This window comes from Euprymna scolopes, chromosome 46, assembly GCF_053919585.1.
Source record: "Euprymna scolopes isolate OS-2025 chromosome 46, ASM5391958v1, whole genome shotgun sequence".
NCBI classification, from domain to species: domain Eukaryota; kingdom Metazoa; phylum Mollusca; class Cephalopoda; order Sepiida; family Sepiolidae; genus Euprymna; species Euprymna scolopes.
The window spans coordinates 26,100,858-26,112,417 of record NC_136527.1 but is presented as its reverse complement, the minus strand read 5'-3'; the positions used below and the strand labels follow the sequence as shown (position 1 = coordinate 26,112,417).

The 11,560-nt window shown below is 31.6% G+C and overlaps 1 protein-coding gene across 1 annotated transcript in view; it reads right to left on the bottom strand.

Annotated features, from left to right (window-relative positions):
- Nucleotides 1–772: 772 nt before the first annotated feature.
- Nucleotides 773–11,560, bottom strand: part of LOC145271374 (uncharacterized) — a 35,835-nt gene continuing 25,047 nt past the window's right edge. Inside the window, exons 2-3 of the mRNA XM_080126916.1 lie at nt 2,680–2,776; nt 773–991 (exon numbers count right to left, since the gene is read on the bottom strand). Of these exons, the coding sequence (XP_079983042.1) occupies nt 773–991; nt 2,680–2,776 (316 nt within the window). The remainder of the gene's footprint in view (nt 992–2,679; nt 2,777–11,560) is intronic.

The following is an 11,560-nucleotide window of genomic DNA, read 5'->3' as shown; positions in this document are numbered from 1 at the left end:
GGAATATTTCACTCGTGTTATTTTTTAGTCCGAAAATAAAGAAAAGAAATCCTTCTTGACCGGTTCAATGTTTTTTGACGTCACGTTGGAAATTAATTTTTTTAGGAAATGCGTCGAGTAAGGAGCTGAAGGAAAAATAAGAATGTTTTTCTTTCTTTTTGTGTATTGTTTCATCAATGGGAAAGCAGCACAAGTATGTTGCGGCTGTTTGCGCACAAGCGTGACAGTAATGCGTCTTAACTCTTCGGGTGCCGAGTAAAAAAGAGGTCGAGAGAGTTCTTGAATTTTGGCGCCACGCCTTTTTTTGTCTTTTTTTCGGAGCTCTCCGGAAACGGTGAAATGTTCAAATGTCCTGACAAAATAAATTCCCGGGTAGACGCTACACTTTGTTACAACTGGCAAATTTAGGTTTCAAATACTGACAGGAGGGGCACGAGTCTGTTATGTTTTTAATTTGTTCTAAAGAGAAAGGAAGGTTTCTTGTCCGGATGAAGTGGCTGAGTCGCGTGACTCCAGGATGGCATAGTGTAGCATGCAAGTCGCGGAGGTCTTGCAAAGTGTGCGTTAATGCAGAGATGCGAGAAAACGTATCAGCAGCTGTATTTTCCGTTCCTGGGCGGTAAGTAATGCTGAATTTGAATTGTGATAGTTCGATCCGCCAACGACATATCTTATCATTTTTAATTTTTGATTTTCTCTTATTATCGAACATAAAACTGACGCTCTTTTGATCTGTAATAACTTTGAAATGTCTCCCGAGTAAGAAGTGTCGCTACTTTCGAAGAGCTTTGACAATCGCAGCAGCTTCTTTTCCGACCGCGTGATGTCTAATCTTGCTCGGGCTTAGTGTCCGAGAAAAGAATGCAATGGGTCTACCCTGTTGGTTCAGCGTAGCAGCAATGCAGTATTTACTGGCATCAGTTTCCACTACAAATTCTTTGTCCGGGTCAACAGTTATAAGGGTGGCATTACTTAAGTCGGTCTTCAGCGTCTGAAAAGAATTTAGAATAGACGGGGGTAGTGGAAACTTCCTTTTATGGTTCAGCGGCAGTATCTTATCAGAAAAATTTCGAATGAATTTACTATAGTAAGAGAACATACCAATTATTCGTTTTTGCGACTGTAAATTTAGAGGCGGTGGCATTTCAAGGAGTGGTTTTAGCCTCAGGTAATCAGGAGTAATTTGGTTGTTCTGGATTGTGTACCCAAGAAGTGTGATAGAAGTAGTAGAAATTATGCTCTTACTTTGGTTGAGTGTGATGTTGCATTTTTTTTGCTACATTATAAAACCTTTGAAGGTTGTAATCATGTTCTTGTTGATCCTTTCCGCATATCGTGACATTGTCTACATACACAAAAGTATCTGTTAATTTTTCTCTTTCTACAATGCCATCGATGCATCTTTGAAAGGCACTCACTCCGTTAGTGACTCCAAAAGGGATACGAGTAAATTGGTAAAGTTTTCCATTTACTTCGAATGCTGTGTATTTCCGATCGGCGTGACTAATTGGGATTTGATGGTAAGCAGACTTCAGGTCAAGTGTTGTAAATACGTTGTATCGAGCTATGCCATCAATCATTTTAGAAATGTTAGGCATGGGGTAGGCATCTAGTTCTGTAAATCTATTTATGGTGTCGCTGTAGTCGACCACCATTCTTTTTTTTATTCTTGTTAGAGGTCACTAAAACTTGGGCTCGCCAAGGAGATATAGAGGGCTCTATTATGCCTTCCCTCAGCATTCTGGCAGTTTCCTCTTTAATAAAAATGTTTTCAGTGAATGAGTGACGACGAGATTTGGTGGCAATAGGGGTCGTCCGAGTAGAAAGATGAGAGAAGAGGGGAGGAGGAGAAATTTTGATACATGGAAAACTGTTACTCTTACCCATCGCTCCAATAACAAGTTCTTCCCTGGGACCGTCGAATTTCAACGTCACAGTTTTATATTGTTTTAGAAGGTCTTTTCCGACAATCATATCCTTGAACAGGTCCTTAATTACTTCCACCGTCATGGCGTGGTGGTTTTTACCGTTTAGAGAGATGTCAACAACAGTTTCGCCGATGATTTTAGCATGATGATTCGGGTCCGCCAATGCTACGGTTTTCAGTTTGGGGATAACAAAAAGTTTCAGCTTTCTTGCTGTATTTTTGCTAATGAACGTCCCCACGCTGCCGGAGTCTACCATAGCATTCACTACCTGCCCATTTATTTCGCATTTGGTGTAGGTGATGTCTTTGGCACCCGTTCCTAGTCAGGAGAGATTGGGTGGGGTGGGGGAGTCCGGGTCGTACAACACAGCAGCAGGAGAGGAGGATGATCTACATACCTTAGCCCAATGGCCATTTTTTTTACATTTTCTACACTCGGCATTATGCGCAGGACACATCGCCCGTGCATGCCGTGTGTTCCCACAGAAGAAACAAATTCCTTTTTGTAATGTATTTCCTTTTACAGCGGCTAAGGGAGTTTCTTCTGGTTGAACTACGGTAGCTGTTACGCTCGGGTGGTAATCGAAGCTGGCCGTATGCTTCTCCGCTTGTTCTAGGCACCTAGCCACTGTAAATGTCTCTTGTAGCGTCGAGAAAGGTTTTTCAAGTAGGCGCTGATGGATAGACGAAGACGAGATGCCGCTAATGAACGCGTCCCATATATATTGTTTTTTGTTTTCCTCGGCACTTACCACTTGAAATTCGCAAGATTTAGCGAATACTTCCAGTTGTTGCATGAACTCGTCGATGGTTTGTGTCGGTTTCTGTTTACTTGTCAGGAGTTGATGTCTGTTAAATACAATGTTTGTTGGTTTCATATAAATAGCGTCTAGCGCCGTTGTAATCCGTGGCGTCGCTTATAATTTCGAAAATTGTTGGCGAGACAGAATTGATCAAATCGAAAAGATTTTGCGAATTGTTTTCGATTTGGCCGTTATTTAACGTGCGTAGATAGTATTCGAATGTTAACTTTCAATGTTTGTATATTTTTTCCGAATTCGGAGCAGTTGGTTCTGTGTTAAATCTGTCTGGCCGCAGTAATTTGTCCATTTTTTTATTTTTTTTATTTTAAGCTGATAAAATTGAAATGATAAAAGAAGAATGAATAAGAATGCCTTTCGTAAAAGTTTTATCAGCTTAAAATATATACATGTGTTTGGCAAAATCAATATGGCGGAATCCTTAGTTCCGGCCAAGGGGAATAACTATGATTCATTTCCTGAAGAGTTACAGTAATTTATTATAACACTTGCCAAATCCTGATACCCATAGTAGAGTGCTATGTGCCAACAATTGAAATTTCAGTCTTCAATCTATGTACGCTTAGCCACACATAAGACTTAGAGATGACGAAACATGTGTCAGGGGAGATTTAACAGAATAAATACATTTAATCGAAACGGAAAGACAAATTCCATTAAACTATAATAATGTTACAGATGAATTCCTATTTTTAATCTGAGTTAATTTTTAGTTGGAAATGTTTTCTTTGAATAAAATTACTTGTTTTGATTTTTTAATTATTATTTTTATAATTTTATTCAATCTATATTTCGATCCATGCATATGCGAATTGCCAATTTCACACAATTATGTTATCATAGCCTGGGTTGTACTCACGGCACTCCCTTCAACCTGACAGCAGCTAAGACAATAAGATACAAAAACATCCACTCTCCAAAAGAATGATGCAACACCCGGAAGTAAAGACCATACGACATTTTCTAAAGCAAGATGAAAACGGCCATTTTACAAAATTAATTAATTCTATTTAAAAACTTGTTAAGACAATAAAAGATAAAAATGAATGTTTTCGGATGGCACAATAATTGCGTAAACGCTTGACAACGCCTCCATATATTTATATACGTTCAAAGCACAAGCATGCCCATGTAAAACAAAGTAATAACTCGGTGGGAACATAAAATAATAGACATTATGTTGAACAAAGATGGCGGCGTAGTTCAGATCAGATCCTGAATGTAATTGGTAGCAACCAAGATGACGGCCAAGAATCAAACGCGGTCCGTGACATAGTCAACGGCGAACTGATTGAATCCCAAATTCGGAAATTTTTATAGTAACTTTGGAAGGTTTTCATTGGTTGGTAGCCAGTGATTATAAAAACGATTGGCGAATTCATTGGTTTCATACCCCACCACTTGTATTATAAAATCTTTATATCCCAAACCCCCTTTTCTTATGGGTTTTAATTAGTTTCTCATGGTATGATGTTCTTATGCTGAATGACGAAGGATGTATACGCTGATGGATGTATAGTATGAATGTGGTATTGTGGTGAAAGTAGAGTAAATGTAGGAACTAGTTAGGTTAAATTAGTTAGCTTTAGACAAAGAAGACCGCTCTTCCCCCTCCCCCATGTTTGGCCTTGTGCCAAATTTTTCTTAAAATATTTTTTTGTATTTTATGAAAATAAATATTTACCCCCCCCCATTAGGAGTCAAAAACAGTTTATAGCAGTTCGTTCAAAAGAAGGCAGGTCCGATATTTTACACATGTCTACCGCACCAGCAATATTAGACACAATTGCTGCTGATTTTCTATTAAGTATTCTGTTACACTGCTCCAGAAAAATTTTTACGTTTTTTATATTTTTCTTTGTTACAATGTGATCACCACTTATCAAGGCCTGGAAACCACTCAGGGATAAGGGTTATTGTAAGTACAGTACGTTAGTGTGGAGATTAAATAAAGTGTCTACTTAAGGGGCGGTTCATCAGGAATTTGTTTATGTTGGACTTGAAGACATCCATATTGTAGTTAGGTGGGAAACAGGCGGACGGAACAGAGTTCCACAGGCGTGAACTTCTAAGAAAGAAGCTTTGTTCATAGAATCTACGTTTGGATTTAGGCCTAGATAAAGAGTGGGGAAAGTTTTTGACAGTGGATTCAGCTAGACGGGTGTTTTTTGTAAAAGATTGGCGAGGGGGGACCAGAGATTGGAGTTCAGACGAGCACCTGTCATGGAAATAACGATAAAACAAAGATAGGCTTGCAACGTCTCTTCTGTGGAAGAGAGGTTGTAGGGAAGAGAAAAGTGCATCCCCCACTAAGCCACAAAGTCTATTTTGTACTCTGTCAAGGCAGGATAGGCTGTTTTTAGCAACTCCTGCCCAGATATGGCAGCAGTATTCCATCCTTGGACGTACTTGGCTTTTATATAGATAGAGAATTACATCAGTAGTGAGATATCTTCTGGAGAGCGGTAGAAGGATCCCACCATCCTTCCAGCGACCTTGGCAACAGACTTGATGTACGTGTTCCATTTCAGATCAAGAGTGAAGGTCAAGCCCAGAAGTTTGTCAAAACATGGGGCTTCTCCTAGACGAGAGCCAGTATTAATCAGTATTAATGCCGGTGTCCCTCAGGGGTCCATCCTGGGCCCAACTCTTTTCCTGATCTATATTAATGATCTTCCAAATCACATCCTTACATCATTTGTAGACATTTATGCTGACGACACTACCATTTATGGTACCACATCTAAGACAGTAAACGACCAAGTTCTCTCCAATTCTCTCTTCTCTGATCTTGAGCACGTAGTACAATGGGGAAAGGGGTGGCTGGTTACTTTTAATGCATCTAAAACCAAGCTTCTCTCTTTACATCATCAACATTCTGATCCACATCTGGCATCAATTGAAATGAATGGCTCTCATCTTCAGGAGGCCTCAAGTTTTGACAAGCTTCTTGGCTTGACCATTACTCCTGATCTTAAATGGAATACGTACATCAAATCTGTTGCCAAGGCCGCTGGAAAAATGGTGGGATCTTTCTATCGATCCGGTAGATATCTCACTGCTGATGCTATTCTCTATCTATATAAGAGCCAGGTACGTCCAAGGATGGAATACTGTTGCCACATCTGGGCAGGAGCTGCCTTGATAGAGTTCAAAATAGACTTCGTAGCCTTGTAGGAGATGTCCTTTTCTCTTCCTTGCAACCTCTATCTCACAGAAGAGATGTTGTGAGTTTGTCTCTGATGTATCGTTATTTTCATGGAAAGTGTTCGACTGAGCTTCAATCTATGGTCCCCCCTCGCCAAAGTTTAACAAGAAACGCTCGTCTAGCTGTAAACACTATCAATAATTCCCCCCACTATTTATCTGTGCCTAAACCTAAACGTAGATTCCATGAACAAAGCTTCTTTCTTAGAACTGCACGCCTGTGGAATTGTCTTCCGTTTTCCTGCTTTCCGGCTGACTAAAATATGGTTGTCTTCAAGTCTAACGTAAATAAGTTCTTGATGAGCCGTTCTATATAAGTTATCAAATTTACCAAATTTTCATTACTAATGATTACTATATTGTCCAATTTCTACTGTACACTCTTTAACCCTTATCCTTGAGTAACCTCTTGGCCTTGATAATGTGGTGATGCCTATGTAAAAAAAATTCAATTGATGCCAGATGGGGATCAGAGCGTTGATGATGTAAAGATAGGTTTGGTTTTAGATGCATTAAAGGTAACCAGCCACGTCTTCCCCCACTGAACCACTCGTTCGAGATCAGAGGAGAGAGAATCAGAGAGAGCGTTGTCATTTACAACCTTTGATGTGTTGCCGTAGTTGGTTGTGTCATCAGCATAGATGTCAAAGAATGATTTAAGTGTGTGTTTAGGGAAATCATTGATGTAGATCAGGAAGAGAGTTGGGCCCACTTGAGGGACTCCAGCATTAATACTGCAGGCCTCTGATTTTTGTCCATCTTATGAGCCTATCAGAGAGAAATGATTCAATGATAGAGAGAATATTTCCAGTTATACCGTAGCTGGGAATCTTTGAAGTAGGCCTTTATGCCATACCTTGTCGAAGGCCTTTGATATGTCAAGAGCAATTGCCCTAGAAAAATGAAAACAAACATGAAAATATATACATATGCATAAATATAAAAATATAGAAATTAATAGAATCTTATATAGAAAAAAATATTTAATTTTTCTTCATTTTTATTTTTTTAATTTGTAAGAAAAGATCATTTTCAACGTGTATTAGTGAAGAATATTTTTAATATTAAAAGCAATGCTAGTTTCTTTCAGAACTGATTGTGTTCCTTAGAATTAAAAAAAAAATCTTTTCAATGTTGAAAAATAGTCTTTTTATCTGATGTAGTCATATGAAATTTCAAGAAGATTTTCATTAGTTTTGTAATTTCACTATAATAGACATATTCAAAGTAGTCTATATATATAATTATTACACTCTAATTACCTTGTAACGGATGTTGTAACCCAACATCCGGTTTACAAAGACTAAATTTTAAAATAATAAAAGATTTTATAGAAAAATATGCAATATTTTTAAAAATCTGTTTTCTTCAAAAAAAATTTCAAGAAATTCAATGAATTTTAACTTACTCCAATTATAATAAATATATATAAATTCCAAAAAAAATCACTTACCTATAAACAAATACTAATGAACGGGTGCTTTCATTCTTCATTAAAAAAAATTTGTCCATATTTATATTTTATATACCATGTACTTTTTAAATAAAATAACTTTTAAGCAACTATTCAAAAAAACCGCGAATTTCAAATCTACTAACATGTGGTCACAGAGCGTAGTTGTCTTCCTTTCTTCCAGTTGACAAATGCGGAGGCTGGAAAACGGCATAATTAATTATTTCAAAAACTTAAAAACCACACATTAGACCAAATATATTTCCCGGTATTAACTATATAAGCAAACAAACATTTGAAGTCCTATTATGTGTCTTATCTCCCCTTTGAATTTCTGACATGTGGTCACTGTTAACAATCAAATTAGTCAAGCATGGGTCACCGTATTTGAAAAAATGATTACATATTACTCATCAAATTTTACTTTCAAAAACGCCGAAAAATTTCCCATTTTTTTATTCTCTTAAAGAATTATGAGTTTTTGCTTTAAAATATTTTATTTCTTTTTTATGCAATGGTTCTTTTTTTTAAAATATTTTATTTCTTTTTTATGCAATGGTTCTTTTTTTAAATATTTTATTTCTTTTTATGCAATGGTTCTTTTTTTTTAATATTTTATTTCTTTTTTATGCAATGGTTCTTTTTTTAAATATTTTATTTCTTTTTTATGCAATGGTCCTTTTTTTTAAATATTTTATTTCTTTTTTATGCAATGGTTCTTTTTTTTTAAATATTTTATTTCTTTTTTATGCAATGGTTCTTTTTTTTTAAATATTTTATTTCTTTTTTATGCAATGGTTCTTTTTTTTTAAATATTTTATTTCTTTTTTATGCAATGGTTCTTTTTTTTTTAATATTTTATTTCTTTTTTATGCAATGGTTTTTTTTTAATATTTTATTTCTTTTTTATGCAATGGTTCTTTTTTTTTAATATTTTATTTCTTTTTTATGCAATGGTTCTTTTTTTTTAAATATTTTATTTCTTTTTTATGCAATGGTTCTTTTTTAAATATTTTATTTCTTTTTTATGCAATGGTTCTTTTTTAAATATTTTATTTCTTTTTTATGCAATGGTTCTTTTTTAAATATTTTATTTCTTTTTTATGCAATGGTTTTTTTTTTAAATATTTTATTTCTTTTTTATGCAAGTGTTCTTTTTTTTAAAATATTTTATTTTTCTTTATGCAATGGTTCTTTTTTTTAATATTTTATTTCTTTTTTATGCAATGGTTCTTTTTTTTAATATTTTATTTCTTTTTTATGCAATGGTTCTTTTTTTTTTAAATATTTTATTTCTTTTTTATGCAATGGTTCTTTTTTTAAAAATATTTTATTTCTTTTTTATGCAATGGTTCTTTTTTTTTAAATATTTTATTTCTTTTTTATGCAATGGTTCTTTTTTTTAATATTTTATTTCTTTTTTATGCAATGGCTCTTTTTTTTAAAATATTTTATTTCTTTTTTATGCAATGGTTCTTTTTTTTTTAAATATTTTATTTCTTTTTTATGCAATGGTTCTTTTTTTTTTAATATTTTATTTCTTTTTTATGCAATGGTTCTTTTTTTTTAAATATTTTATTTCTTTTTTATGCAATGGTTCTTTTTTAAATATTTTATTTCTTTTTTATGCAATGGTTTTTTTTTTAAATATTTTATTTCTTTTTTATGCAAGTGTTCTTTTTTTTTAAATATTTTATTTTTCTTTATGCAATGGTTCTTTTTTTTTAATATTTTATTTCTTTTTTATGCAATGGTTCTTTTTTTTAATATTTTATTTCTTTTTTATGCAATGGTTCTTTTTTTTTAAATATTTTATTTCTTTTTTATGCAATGGTTCTTTTTTTTTAAATATTTTATTTCTTTTTTATGCAATGGTTTTTTTTTTAAATATTTTATTTCTTTTTTATGCAATGGTTCTTTTTTTAAAAATATTTTATTTCTTTTTATGCAATGGTTCTTTTTTTTTAAATATTTTATTTCTTTTTTATGCAATGGTTCTTTTTTTTTAAATATTTTATTTCTTTTTTATGCAATGGTTCTTTTTTTTTAAATATTTTATTTCTTTTTTATGCAATGGTTCTTTTTTTTTAAATATTTTATTTCTTTTTATGCAATGGTTCTTTTTTTTTAATATTTTATTTCTTTTTTATGCAATGGTTCTTTTTTTTAATATTTTATTTCTTTTTTATGCAATGGCTCTTTTTTTTTTAATATTTTATTTCTTTTTTATGCAATGGTTCTTTTTTTTTTAAATATTTTATTTCTTTTTTATGCAATGGTTCTTTTTTTTAAAATATTTTATTTCTTTTTTATGCAATGGTTCTTTTTTTTTAAATATTTTATTTCTTTTTTATGCAATGGTTCTTTTTTAAATATTTTATTTCTTTTTTATGCAATGGTTTTTTTTTTAAATATTTTATTTCTTTTTTATGCAAGTGTTCTTTTTTTTAAAATATTTTATTTTTCTTTATGCAATGGTTCTTTTTTTTAATATTTTATTTCTTTTTTATGCAATGGTTCTTTTTTTTAATATTTTATTTCTTTTTTATGCAATGGTTCTTTTTTTTTAAATATTTTATTTCTTTTTTATGCAATGGTTCTTTTTTTAAAAATATTTTATTTCTTTTTTATGCAATGGTTCTTTTTTTTTAAATATTTTATTTCTTTTTTATGCAATGGTTCTTTTTTTAAAAATATTTTATTTCTTTTTTATGCAATGGTTCTTTTTTTCAAAAATCTAAAAAGAATCAACGTGTTTTTTTTTATAAAAAGGTTTTAGCCCTTTTACTTTACAGGTAAATGTTCACATAACTATTTTTTTGTTTTGTTTTAAATTAGATTATTTTAGTTATTGATCTGTTATCTTCAATTTGTAATATATAAACCTTAGGTGAACAAATTAGTTATTTACTTATTAATAGACATTTCAAAATCGAAGGGTGAATTAAAAAAAAACGTTTGTTTTGAATATTATATTCAGTTTATTGGAAAGAGCATAAAATTTTACATTAAACCTGAAAATATCTTAAAAATTTAACAAATAGAAAAATTTTGATAGATTTTTAAATTGAAAAAATTGAACAAATTAAACTCGTAAAATTCAATTCATTTCATTACGTAGAAAAAAAGGTTGCATGAGCGCGCGGATGCACTTTGTATACACTTTTTTGAAAAGATAAAAAAATAATGCCTTTATTATTTAAGAAAAACTTTAATAGTTTATTTTGGAAGCATATTCTATAAATAAATTAAACAACCCACTTAAAAAAAACGAGTTATGTATATTTTATTTGCAGTTTAGTGTTAAGGCTGTCAAAAATTCCCCCCAAATTCTTACACACCTAATAAATAACCCCGAATATATATATATATATATATATATATATATATATATATATACACATATATATATATATATATATATATATATATATTAATTTGCCTTACGAATAAATAATCCACGCGACATTAAAACTTTTTTTTTTACTGTGTACGTTTTCGACGTCCCAATTGTGTTTTCCGCATTTAAATTAAAAGATATATAAAAATTTGAATTTAACTGTAATTATTATGGTATCTGTTCAGTGCAAATTTACCTACAAGTATGACAAACCACTTATAATTCAATGGCTGTAAGTTTTGTTGTTGGGGTTTTTTTTTTTTTCAAATATAAACAATTATAAACAGAACGACTCATAGAAATCTATATTCTTTTTTCATTTTAAAATACTTTCATAAAAATGTTTGTTAAAACTATTTTCTTTATGTCACACAAACACACTCACACACACATACACATATACACATATATATATATATATATATATATATATAATTATTTTTTACTATAATAATAAAATATCTACAGACACTAGTGTTTCATCCTTACGGGATTCTTCAGTGCAGGGTGTCACGATTAGCACCAGCCGAATGATTCGAACCCCTCAACACGAGACATCTCTGGCTCGATTAGTGGAGTCCGTATCCATTCGTCTACCATTAACCACGTGAAATAGCGTTGAATTTTAAACATTTGAATTTTAAATGTTCATTACATCAGTCAGAGAGTGATCTAATCGTTATACGATGATCTATGCATATATATATATATATATATATATATATATATATATATATATATATATATATATA